The sequence below is a fragment of the Pocillopora verrucosa genome, chromosome 10, assembly GCF_036669915.1.
Source record: "Pocillopora verrucosa isolate sample1 chromosome 10, ASM3666991v2, whole genome shotgun sequence".
In the NCBI taxonomy this organism is placed as follows: Eukaryota; Metazoa; Cnidaria; class Anthozoa; order Scleractinia; family Pocilloporidae; genus Pocillopora; species Pocillopora verrucosa.
The window spans coordinates 11715515-11728772 of NC_089321.1; the positions used below are offsets into that span (position 1 = coordinate 11715515).

A 13258-nucleotide genomic window follows, 5' to 3' on the forward strand; every position below is an offset into this window, starting at 1 on the left:
TGAAAAAACCCTCCAGATGGTTTCTGGCGATGTAGAAGCTGGAAACTCACTATCTTCTGAATCGAAAATGGCTCCGTATGTTACAGATAGAAAGAAATTAATAGTGTGTTTCTTGGGAATATTTATATCGTACTTTTACTACGGAATCATACAAGAGAAAATGTGAGTATTGGTCACCTAACTATGAGGTAACTTTCCTCGATCTTTCACACGCAAGTCTTCAACTACTTTTGAAAAAAATTGATTAATTTCTAGGAATTTCATAGCCATTCACTCATCAAAGAACCAGTGCGGTATTCCTTCTTCTTAAATTTTCCCAATCACACGAACCAATGTCTGTATTTTTTAATTTCTTTACAATGATATTTCGTAGTTTTATACCAATGTTCAATGGTTGACTTCCTAATTGTGATTACTCTCGGGAATTGTGGTTTAAAGTTACGTAAGATATTTTTGTTGAACTGGGATCCAAGGCTTATGAGTTCATTTGTGATCAAGCCTAGAATATTTCTCGAAGTCTGAGGATAGCCTGTTTAAGGTTTTGTCCTTTTATTTTCATGTCCTAATTCAATATACGTGTTATATTCTCGGACAGAACACGAACATCTTATGGCGAAGACAAAGAGAAATTTGTGTATGCTCTCTCCTTGGTCTTTGTTCAGTGCATTGTGAATGCACTTTTTGCTAAAGCAGGTAGGTTGACAGTGTTTCATGAAGTGAAAGATAGTTGCAGTGATTTTTGCCAAAGGAACGAGTGTGTACTTCAAATATTTTTGCATCTGTGATTCATTAACCTTTTCACTCTTGGGATCGAATATCAATTCTTCACTTTGTTAACAATATTTATTTCAATTTTTGTCCGGAAAGTGTGGTTTTTAAGTAAAAAAAATATATCTTCAAATCTTTATTTCTTATCACCTTCTTGCTTGAAAAATTTTTAATACTCTAGAGGATAAATTCCTTTTTTTATCACTTTATTTATTAGAGAATTTCCAGACAAGGTAAAAATTTCTGATTAATAAAAAAAACTCTCCTTATTGATTTATCAGTCTGACTCACCGGTTTAGAAAAATGCTAAGCAACCAAAATAATCAGGAGGATAGTGAACTAGTTATGCTTCTCTTGTTCTGGTTTAGTTATCCAACTGACATACAGAAATGAAGCTAAGGATACAACTCCATTCTGCTGGTATGGGATCTGTGCTACAACCTATATTGGTGCAATGTTGGCCAGCAATAAGGCTCTTCAGTGGGTGAACTATCCAACTCAGGTTAGTATAAATTCCTCTTGATCAATCCTTGCAATATGATTGGTTATTTTGCTTCAATGACTCAGTTTTCATGGGCCGAGAGAACATTCACTTTGGTGTAAAAAGTGTTGCATGAAATAGCCAGATTGCAAGGGTCACCATATATTTCAAATTGAATCTGATAAACTCTAATAATTCTTTTTACTATTTTCCTTGAACTGAAACTTAATTATAATTTTGTTTTGCTGGAAGGTCTTAGGGAAGTCATGTAAACCTATTCCAGGTGAGTGATAACTTAGAGCAGGTATTGTCATTGATCAGGAATGAATTGATGTACATACTAACTTTTAATTGCGGATAAATATGACAGTTTAGAAAGAGGAGAATTTTGTTGTAGTTTAAAATTGATCCCAGTCGAAACATTTTTTCATGGCTGTATTTGTGATAAACTGTCACAATTCTTAATCAAAGAAAGCTACAAACTAACCTTATACCTACCAATCATGACTGAACTATGCCACTTGAGTCTGATAGCCAATAACATCACAAAACTGACCAATCAATTCATACAAACTGGACTAAGAACATAAGACTGAAAACAACTATTCAGTTGACACTGATGATGACTTCCACTCAGGTTGTCAAAATGTCAGTCACCACCACTGAAAACAGTCCTTCTTAGGACTACACTTGTCTGGATGATCAAACTACACTATTACAAAATTAATCTAGTTTTGTTTCTAATTTGAAGACTTCATTATTCGATGAATGACACAGGAATACTCAAAAACATGTTTCTGAATGCTCCCAATTGGAGTCAGGCCAGTTAGTGGTTTGGATGCTCTACCAGGGAGCTTTAGGTATAATCATAGAGCAGTAGCGAATTGAGTGAGCTGTAGGAGCAGGGTGGCAGGCTGTGCTGTCCATGTTGACAAACTTCCTGCATACTGCTAGGAAAGGAATGTTGATGTGGGTGCATTGATGATGTTAGTGAATATTGTTAGATTTTAACCCTGGTTTTTTGGTTAAAGATGATGGTATTCAGGAAATGATGTGATTTGGGCATTCTTTTGAGTATACCGGTGTTTTATTCACTGAATAACATTGTCTTTCACTAAAATCACCAGGCTTAAAATCAACCATTTTCATTAATATGTTTCTAATTGTCTTTCAGTTATGATTCTGGGAGTTCTTCTAGCAAGGAAAAGATATCCCCTTCTGAAATACCTATGTGTTTTTCTTATTGTTTGTGGAGTAGCTCTGTTCATGTACAAAGAGGTGAGATGAGAAGCTGTAAATATAGAAAAATATTACAAACTTGTCACAAAAGTGGAATTTAAATATATCTGAGGATGCAAGCCTCAGACTTTTGGATATCTATAACAACTATCTTCAACATTTTTCTGGCCAAGTTCAAAACTTACCAAAAGAAGACTAAATTTTCAAATTGGTGATTAATTGTAGAATAAGAAACAAGTATCAAATGACAGTGGAAGCTGGATTGGATTTGGAGAACTCCTCTTGGTAAGTAGTGTCAAACACTTAGGGCTCAGGGTAGGGTGGGAAGGGAGCACAGAGGAAAAGAGAGAGTGGGGGAGGGGGTAGGTGGGAAGTTGGTTCAATAGCTGTTTTAGGTTGTAAACGCTTGGCTGCTTAGGTGATGAGGTGTGCTATTTAGACTTGATGGCAATTTAATGCAGTGGTCAAATGTAGGCATGAGTGAGGGGATCAATTCTGGCCGGCTGGGCACTAATTTAGTGTGCAAAATTTCAAAGGAAAACATAGGAAACAACCATACAAACATCATCATCATCATCATCATCATTTTATTTGCCTTTCAATCAGTACAAAAAATTTATCTACGTGATGAGGAGAAGAAGAAGCCATCAGGCTTATGGGAGTGGCCACCTCACTTTTGACACTACCAGTATATTTAAAAAAGATTAAGTGCTGCAAATGTGCAGCTTGGCTAGCAGAGTGATCATTTAAGTAAAAACTTGTGCATTTTTGTTGTAAAGCTAAGAAGGTTTGATGAATGAGCAGCTGAAAGCGAGTGAGCTAGAGAGAGAAAGAGAGAGAGAGGGTTGAAGTAAAGCATTATGAATTACAGGCTTTCAAAATGTGTTAACAACTCTTGCTGGTAAAATGTTTGCACGAGGAATTAAATTTTAGGTGGTTGAAAATTAATAGTTTGTTTCTTTTTGCAGCTTGTATCTCTGACATGTGATGGGTTGACAGGTGCAGTGCAGGACAGAATGAGAGCAGAACACCATGTCCAGTCACACCATATGATGTTTAACATGAATCTCTGGTCAATTGGTATCTTGGCGATAAGTAAGTAACAGCAAAGCTAGCTTTTTTTTTAAAATACACAAGTTCAACACTGAACAATTGAAGAGGAGAAGTATGCTCCATTGTGCGCATCGTGGTTTTCATATGTGGCTAGGTCAAAATCTTTTGCTCAAAATGGCGGCTTTCACGGTGAAATGTTTTACACACCTGGACAAAACAATTTGGGAACAATTTCATGTAGCCCCTTGTTTGGAATCTCAAAACGCGGTGGAAAGTTCATATTTATATTGACCTTTTGATGGTGGATTTCAATCGTAAGGATTTTGGAGCATACAGAACACTGTTGTAAAACATTTTCAAAGCAATTTTTGAAGCGATTTGGATGTGATCTGGGACTTGGCAAACTTTAGTTCGCACATTTTACTTTTTTCTCCTTGGCGTTTATATTTTTTAAAAGTGACTTTTGAGTCAACTTATATTTCGAGGGAAATCATAAACTGCAGCCTTTTTTGTCCTTAGTTTAACTGATAGCACTTGATGTACTCTTTGAGCAGTTGCAGTTGAGTTTTATTATTTTTGAAGAACCACCGTTAAGTCTTTTCTTATTACGTCCACAGCTCTCTTGACAAGTGGTGAAGTCTTCCAGTTCATTGCATTTTGCCAGCGGTATCCTTACGTTCTACTACACATATTCACATTCAGTCTGGCTAGTGCTATAGGACAGGTATGACCAGTTTTAAGAACGAGTATAATCCTTATTAGGTACTGTCTTTTTAGGGCTCTTTTCGATATTGTGTCGTAAAACTAAAACAAAAGCAATCGCAGCGGCCAATCAGAAGAAAGGAAAAGACCTTTCAGAGCCAATGAGAACTCAAAATAAAAACTATCAAACTGCCTAAAGCGCGGGAAAAACGCGGGTGACCAAATCGCGATTGGTTTCAATTTTGAATCTGATTAGTTTAAAAAGTGGTGCGAATTTTCTTGACCAATCACAAAGCGAATTGAAGCGATGCCAGAGCAATCCCGGGTTACTTTATACACTCAATTGAAATTTGCTCTAATACAAACGTATTACAGATTCTCGGGCCGCTCAGTGTGCATATTCTCCATACTGTTCTCTATACATTTCCTAAGGTGCTGACAAAGAGAATTTGTTTAACGATCAAGAGCTTCTTTAGTTGGTGATCATTTCCTTTATTTTCATGGCCTCAATGTTTGATTCAGAGATGAGAAATTCGATACTAGTGGCTCTCAGGGGTCAAAGGTTTCAGAAAAGTGATTGGTTATGGGACTAAAAAAAAAACGAAAATGAACAGCAGTAACAACAATTTAACAAGAGTGAGCTTGTATAGTGTAGGCTGCATCTGATTGGCTGTAAAGACCTGCCAAGTTCACACTGATTGGTGAGCAGTTATCAAATCAAGGTCACGATTTTCCAGGGGATGAGTGAATCCCCTAAGTCTTATGCCTTGCATGGAGATCGGTTCTTCCTTAGAATTAACCAAGGTTTTACTTTTTTGTGGACTTGGGGAGGTTTTCTTTCTTTTGCCCCGCAAGAGTTTCGTCACGGTCTTCCGGAATTCTCGAATCTTGAGCACGTAGATGATGAAATTGGCGAAAGAATTGCTGTAGTGCAAAAACTTTGCGAAGTAAATCAACTGGAGAACATAACAGTCTTTGCAGAACATGATGATAATGTTCATAATGTAGAAAGGGACCCACGTGAGGATGAACACAACTGTTATTAAGGACAGCGTTACCGCTAGCTTTTTTTCTTGTTTCGTGCCTGTCCTGTGGTTTTGGCTCACAGGCTTCCTAACCTTGTGCCAAATCATAGCGTAAGCGACAGAAATTAAAATCAATGAAGTGAACACGCAGACAAGCACGGCGTAGTTGAAGACAGTTTTTAGCAGGTCTTTGCTGGTGAAATTGCTCAGAACGCGAATCCCAGCAACGCAAGCCGCTAAGAACCAGACCAGGCCGATCTCCATCAAATAAGTCGCTTTGGTGATAGTTTTGTGCTTGTGAGGGCGGAACACAGAGTATGCGCGATCCAGCGCTATGGCGACGAGCGCAAAGATTGACGCGAAACCCATAAACGCGTCGATAGGCAGGTAAATCTCGTTAAACCGGATTCTGGCCTCGTTTTTACGTAGATAATAAAACAGCATTTCAGTTACGTACATCGGTATTGAGCATGCGCCAACCATAAAATCCGCTATCCCCAGGCTCACTAAGAAGTAGTTGGTGCGGGCGTTGGCGAGCTTTTTGTTTGTGCTGAATGCTGCGATTGTCAGCGAGTTTCCGACGATGATGGCTATTGCTACAATAGCATACGATATCGCCCAGCCAAGTAAGCTTGGTATTGAAATGTAACCTTGTAGTTCGCCTTGATTTGTTTCGTTGTTCGTTGTATCCGTGACGTTCACGGCAGGTTCATGGCAGTTCATGGCAGATTATTGTAGTCTAGAAACAGGAAGCAAATTGTGTTAATGGAGCCAACTCAGAGCGATTTATTTCGATGTTATCTTTGTTTCAAGTCACACTCGAGACTGACTAGAATAGCACTTGAAGCATATCCCAGACGGTTTCAACTCCCCCCTCCCCTGGGTAGGGTACTAGTCCATCACAGGTCAACCCCCTCTTCTCCACAATTTCACCAGGTTTTCTTTCCCACCCCCCCATCCGAAGTTTTCGGTACCCATTTTTACTCCTGGGTGGGGAAAGGCACTGTCAGGATATCATGTCTTGCCTGAGAACACAACACAAGAAGGAATAATTCTAACGAAATTCAGCTGTGCAAACAAAGTCTAAAACCAAAGCAAGCGAGCCTGAAGCGCGGGAAAACGCGAGTAAGTCGGGAGTGATTTTTTGGTAAAAATTGTATTGGCTAAAAGATTGGCGCAAATTTTTAACCAATCACGGAGTACAGTGATGCAAAACCAATGAGATGTCAGATTAATTCCGATACTTAGCTAAAAAATTGCTCTTAGGTGGGATTTCCTGCAATCATTTTGGACCACTTTGTGTACGTGACCGCACACCGCAAATTTATTTCTGACATCTGCGGGATTTTTCGTTCGTCTGGTTTAAGGTGGAAGTGTCAAATTGTCAGTGATAAAATTCACACTCGGTATGTTCAATAACAGTCTGTGGCAGTAATTAAATCGAAGGAACTTTGGCGGTTGTCGAAAAAATAATTGTAATGTGGGTAAGGTCAAGGAACGTGTAAACTTGTTGAAACAACAGCACTTGTAAACGATTGTCCTCGGAACTTTTTGGGAGTCTCCGGGTTTCTTACATTTTTCCCGAAATTGTAAAACTTTTATTTAAAAGTCGTTTCTAAAAAGTAGGACAAAAATAATGAGGTTTGCAGGTTCTTTATTAATGCAGTTACTTTGAAGAACGGCTTTAGAGCTTAGAAATTGAATTAGAAACTGCATACCATGTGTACATGGTGAACTTCGTTTTAAATTGGCGGATTTACTTTTTGGGCTCTCATCCAGCAACTAAATATTTGTTTGCTCTTTTTTAACATATAAATTTTTTCCTAGTTTTTTCTTTCTATTTTTTGTGCGCACAAAGGAGGCAGCTGACGAGACAGTTCGCCTCTGTTTCAAACAGATTATAACTGTAATATTTCTCGTCGTGACACTTTTGAAATTCTGCCTGATCTTTAGCCAAGCTCCACAGTTCAGTTCAATTACATGTTATTGACTTTTTCGTCAACTGAGAGCATTTCACGTCGTTTTCGTTTACCCGCGAAATGACATTCGACGAAAAGTCAAAACTGTAGAATAATGCAGCAAAATAAAAACAAAATAAAAGTGAGCATTTAGTGGTAATAAATTTCACTTCGATATGCAGTTAATTTCCTAATAAATAATTTTTCAATTTTGTCCTCTGTGCAAAGTTTACTTTTTTTTTAATGGCGTTTGCTTTTGTGGTGCGGAAATGACTTATTTAACCATGCCTTGACATCTACATTTTTTTACCATTTAGTCATTGAAAAGGCTTTTTTTTTGGTCCTTAGTAATCGTTCTTCTAAGCTCAAATTCAGTCAAAAACTGTTGTTTTTTTTGGCACATTACTGCTTTAACGCGTTATCTCTCTGATGCAAGTGCCTTTTAAGGCATTTTTTCTCAGCCGGTATTATTCTATTGTGATGATATTTTAGAAATATTTAAATTGCGTCTCGTTTTATAGCTCGAGGCGAGCAGTTTTGATTATCATTACGATATGACGAATTTTTATGTGAGATGAAAGACTTCCCGATACATGACGCTTTCTTTTATTTTCGTAACCTCAAGCAGAATATCGCGTAATTCACTGAATTTCAGTATCGTTCCTTCACTATTTCTGGTATCTGTACCTGTATATGACATTTCGCAATTAAAGTTTTACTTTCTTATTGTTTGTTTTGCGTAGTATGTAGCTTGGAAAACTTCAACAAGCGAGCGCAGTTTGATATTACTTCTCCACTGACTTTTGAAAACGTTGCCCAGAAATTGAATTTGAATTCGATTCGGAGGACCTTGCATGCTCTTGTGGGAAAAGTCGCCGAATGAAGTATGATATTCCTTCATAAAGTACGTAGCAATAGTTTTTTTCTTACCTGTCGACTTTAAAACGTGGTTTTTAGTTTTATTCCGCTTTTATCTGATTAAAACCACGGCGTTTTCGAGCTTTTGAAGACTCACTGTCCCTTGCAAGTTGAGGACTCTGGTGGTGGTAGCTGTGTTGCAAATTTGTCTTCTTAATGTGTTACTGTCAGCGCCTTTTGTTATAACCAGCAACTGTTATTGCTTCCTGTGCAGCAACCAATCGAATTACGCAGGTGAGATAATTTTTCGCAAGCAGATACGACATCTAATTTGGTGCTAAATTGTGTTACGATTAGGAAGTCGATGAAACTCTCGATTGTATGCAATAGAGAAATAAAATCATTTAGGTTCATTTTCCACTAAATATTTCGAAATATATCGCGACGGGCTACCAACGTCATTAAGATAAAACACAGTTGGTTTAAATGCCGGAGGAAACCAAGTGGTCCTCAAGACTGTCATTAACCTTAATTCAGTTTTTTCTTGCAATAACAATATTGACGAATCCCTTTGTTCTTAAGTCACTCAAGTTTTCGGTCTGTGTTTGTGACAGAGGGGGATACGTTCTGTATTTTATTAAAACTTTTAATTCGCCTATGTTGATTGTGAATTTAGAGGGTACTTGGTGAACTGTGTTTGATGCTTTTTGTGGGCTGTAAAAATTATTCTATTTCCGATAATGTAGATAAGCCCTTTCGTATTCATTTGAATTAGTTGTGCGGAGAGTTTTACAGGAAGCCGCAAGAGAAAGGTGGGAAATTGTGTCTGATTGTCAGAAAATAGCGTGAACTCGGTCTGATTGCGGAAAATAAAGGCAGGAATCATGTCTGATATTGAGGAAATAATATGTAGGAAATTATCTCTGAAGCAGGAGAGAAATAGCGGGAATAAACTGGTATAGTTTCCCTGCGTCGGGAAATTTGGCATGCTGCGTTGAAAAAATGGCGGGAAACTAGGTGACCTCAGCTGAAAAATTGGTTCGCATCGCGAGGATAATGGCGGGAAACTAACTTGTACGCGGTGGAAATAGCGGGAAATTTAGCATGCTACGTTAATAAAATGGCGATAAATTTAGTGGCTTTAGTTGAAAATAGGTTTGCACCCAAGGATGATGGTGGGAAATTAGACTTGTAGCCGCTAGGAATAGCAGAAAATTAACGTTTAGTGCGGAAAGAAATTTCTGAGGAATATTATGACGTAAATAAAGATTTGGCGGCACTTTGTGCTATATTTGATTAGGTGTCATACTTGAAATTTATAGTTAGAGTTAAATATATTGTGTGAAAATCTGTCTGGAAAAGTTGTGATCTCGTCTAATTGCATCTCAGTCACCTCCTGATGGTAAGCAATCTCCAAGTTCTCTTGGCATATGTGACCTACTGTCAAGTGCACTAGGAAAAAGAGTGACAAATTAATCAACAAAAACTGTTGGAAAGGAGTGTAAGGCGGCCGGTTTAAAAGAATTGATATTCTGATCTGTTAGTTGACCCTATCTAACCAGCAATCAGCGAAACTCTAGAACTATCGTTTACCAATCTATTGTCCGGTCATTACACAATGCTATTTTCAAAATAGCTAAAAAAAATTCGATGAAGAAAAGAGATGCCACATTCTAAATAGAATAATGTTTTGCAAGACTTAATAGTTATCCACACACGTTCATACATGAGTTAAGATTTATATGCACTTGCATGATATGGTGAGACGCATCTCTGTTTATTGGTAATTCACCTTTTTCCCTTGAAATCAAGATCTTTAGTTCCGTTAACGCTTCACTGTTCAGTTTTTATCTCGTGTTTCGATTTACGTGAGCTTTTATCAAACTTGAGCTTGCGTAAGAGCTACATATGGCGTTTTCTCTTTGTTTTATCACATGTTTCGGAAATTCTTTTCGTGATTCATGTTTTACCTAGATTTTTGATTTTTATCACAAAATATTCTGCAAATGCCCCTACGTTCCAACTAACTCGCGTGCGGTTCCACTTGAAAACCTTTGAAAATCGTGGGTTCTTTTTTACCAGAAGTTTACGGTTGTAAACAACGAGGTTTCCCTATAAAGCGTATCTCGACCCGCAAGCCAATAGAAATCGTGACGGAATATGACGGAAAGGAAGGGCTGTTCATAGCCTACTTCGGTAGGTACACCGAAAAACAGCTCATGAATTCGTACTTAATGTGAAACTTAAACAGAGCAGTTCGTTCTTGCAAAGTTTTTGTGCAGGGATTTAAGAAAGTTTTTCCGACGCCAGTTTGTTTTCAGTTAGGGAATCAGAGAGTCCTGCAATACTTGACTTACCCTGGAGGTCGAATTTGTTTCATGATCGCCATTGTATTCCCAAAACGAACGCCCTTCAGTAGGGTAGTGCTAGTGTCTCGCAAGAAAATAACATATGAAGTGAATCATATTTTAAAGTGTGTTTCATAAGTTACCAATTTTTCTTGACCGTCCTCAGTCGTTTCCAAAGTGTTTGCGTTGGTAAAGTAGGGGAGAAGGCGAGGAGACCTCTCTCGCTTTCACGCTACCCATTACACTTCACGTTCCCATTCTACCTGCGTCGGTTGCCGCCGTTAGACTGGGGACGAGTCAGGAGTTTTTCTGTGCGGTAAACTTCAGTTAAGGAAATTTCGGAAAGAGCCTGGAAAAAAGAACTAAGGCATGGGCTTAAACGCCTCTCATACACTTCTTGGGTGCCACCACCAATGGAGCCACGAAGCCTCATCTTGTGAGCGAGGCAAATGGGTGCCGTGGTCTCCTCCTTAATCCTTTAACTCCCAGAAGTGATCAACATGTAACTTCTCTCTGTGATATCCGTACATTATCTAACAAACAGATAAGGAGAATACTCAAACTTATCAGGTAGAAGTTGCCATCTTGATCTAACACCAAATTCTCAAAACTAATTTACAAGGAAATGTGTAGCAGCTGGAGGGGAGAATTAACAGCTAGTTCCCGGGAGTTTAAGGGTTAACAAACGTTATCAATAATACTACATGAATAAAATAATGTTAAATTTCTTTTCTGATTTTATTTCCATTACAGAATTTCATCTTCATGACTGTGGCTAACTTTGGCCCACTGACCTGCTCCATAATCACCACAACTCGTAAATTCTTTACAATCCTCGCCTCAGTGCTCTTGTTTGGAAATTCGCTTATCACCCGCCAATGGCTTGGTGTGTTTTTGGTTTTCGCTGGACTCACACTGGATAGCATTTATGGAAAAGCAAGGAAAAAAGCGTAGAAGAGATAATTGTCCGAAAATTAGGTAGCACAAGTAATTTTCTGGTCGAAATCAAAACAGTAGAGAATAGTTGAGCCAGCGGTTTCCGTTGTTAAGCATAATGAAGGGTGACTTGATGGTCACTTTAGCTCGCTCCTTTCCCTGACTGATCGGTTAGAAACTTACTTGTTCACTCCTGTGTTAACAAAGAAACAAATATATTTATTAGTTTCTGTATTTATGTGAATAGCAAATCTATAGAGATTGTCATTGTAAACAGCTCAAGTACCATGTGAAAGCTGAAAAACGAAAACCATAGCGTGAAGAACGCTAAAAACGTTTTGGTTTCTCTTGTGATTGAGTTAAAAGAATAGTCTAAAGCGGTCAGTATCAGAAAACCGAAACAGCTTGCGTGAATCAGGGAGAAATGGATCAAAATATGCGCTTTCCGTCTTAACATAGGGGGCGGGATTTTGGGGGGGGTGGGGGATGGGGGATGGGGTGCTGTAGATCCTCAAACGAAAATTTGGGGGAGGTAGAGCCTCCCCCGTACGTTTCGGTGTGGAGACTATCGCTGGAGTAGCATAACTGTTTTGGCAAAATATTCAGTCCTGTTATCCCTTCACTAATCATCTCTTCAGGATTGCGCCTGACGGAAAAAACTGTCATTGCGGTATTTTTTTTAGCGAATAACTGCCTTCTTATGCATTGACAAACATGGACCACCTTTGCTCGTAAGGACAACTACACATAGGCCACTTTATTTTTCAGGAACTTTGAGTCAAGGTACTCATTTGACTTGTTGCACGTTGACCATCGGCTACCCTATGTTGTTTAGCGCTTGCTTCCCGTATGGAAGCACGAAAAGCATTTCTTATTAGTCTCACTGACTTTGGCGTACGAATTAAAATACTTAACACAGAATTCGATGCATCGTTTATTAGGCGTTGTTCACAGTTAGGAGTCAATAGTCAGTTTCACCTTGATCATTACGACGAAAAAAATGGACCCTGAGTGTACTTATTCTACAATTCCTACGTCGACCCTGTAGAAAAATTGCGGAGAAAACCTTTATCCACTGTAAATGCAAAATTACTTTCACTTTGGTGTGAAAACGACTTGAAGCGAATAGCAAAAAGTTTGCCAGCTATGACTGGTTGCTGTTTGCCGGTGAATTGCATGGTTCATCACTCTCATGAAGTAGAATATTGATTGAAGAGTTGTGAAAAAGATTTGTTAAATACGGATCGTTAGAAAGCTCGCGATTTTTCTGACGAGGTGTTGAGTCTCGGGGAAACTGTCACTGCAGGAAACTTTGAGAATTATTTGATTAGTTATCGTTGAGGATCGCTTTTAAAACAGTACCTTTCACAAATTAGATATAACGGAAAGAGAGCAAAATACTTACTATATAGTGATATACCATGCTCGAGCGACTTACTCTAAGAGCTTCCCGCGGCGCGCTAACATCAATTTTTTTTTTACTGATTTCAGTTTTTCAAACGCGCGACGGACTTCTCAGAAAAAGAAGTATTGCTCGTAATCTAGAAAGGCTTTTGTTCGTTTGAGGTTTATGATTCATGACTTTCGCTATCGTTTCTACAGAGGGGAGGAGAGAGGACATTTTCTCAAAGACCACAGATCCTATAATTTGACGAGAGAAAGACGTCATAAAAAATTAAATTTAGACTAAACCTATTTCTTTCGTGTCCTGTTTTAATACGATTATAGATGCGGTTAACAATGATCAATTATGAATACCATTTTTTTTTGGTCAATTTGAAAATTAATCTACTAAACCAAATGGAAACTTCTCTCTCCGGAAAGGAAGTGTTACTACACGGCTAGTTAAGGGCGAGTGCTCATTTGTCGGTAGTCTAGGAACTAATCTAT

At 38.4% G+C, this 13258-nt stretch overlaps 2 protein-coding genes across 2 annotated transcripts; one reads left to right on the forward strand and one right to left on the reverse strand.

Annotated features, from left to right (window-relative positions):
- Window positions 1–11460, forward strand: LOC131776140 (solute carrier family 35 member B1). Its single transcript, XM_059092287.2, has 9 exons — window positions 1–162; window positions 596–693; window positions 1137–1270; window positions 1502–1532; window positions 2424–2527; window positions 2714–2773; window positions 3457–3583; window positions 4159–4265; window positions 11186–11460. Exons 1-9 carry the CDS (start codon window positions 17–19, stop codon window positions 11384–11386), a joined length of 1008 nt encoding a protein of 335 aa, XP_058948270.1. The 5' UTR covers window positions 1–16; the 3' UTR covers window positions 11387–11460.
- LOC131776139 (adenosine receptor A1-like) lies at window positions 4139–8296 on the reverse strand. The gene is made up of 2 exons (XM_059092286.2): window positions 8157–8296; window positions 4139–6007 (listed from the first exon to the last, which is right to left on the reverse strand). Exon 2 carries the CDS (start codon window positions 5989–5991, stop codon window positions 4933–4935), a length of 1059 nt encoding a protein of 352 aa, XP_058948269.1. The 5' UTR covers window positions 5992–6007; window positions 8157–8296; the 3' UTR covers window positions 4139–4932.
- Window positions 11461–13258: the final 1798 nt, after the last annotated feature.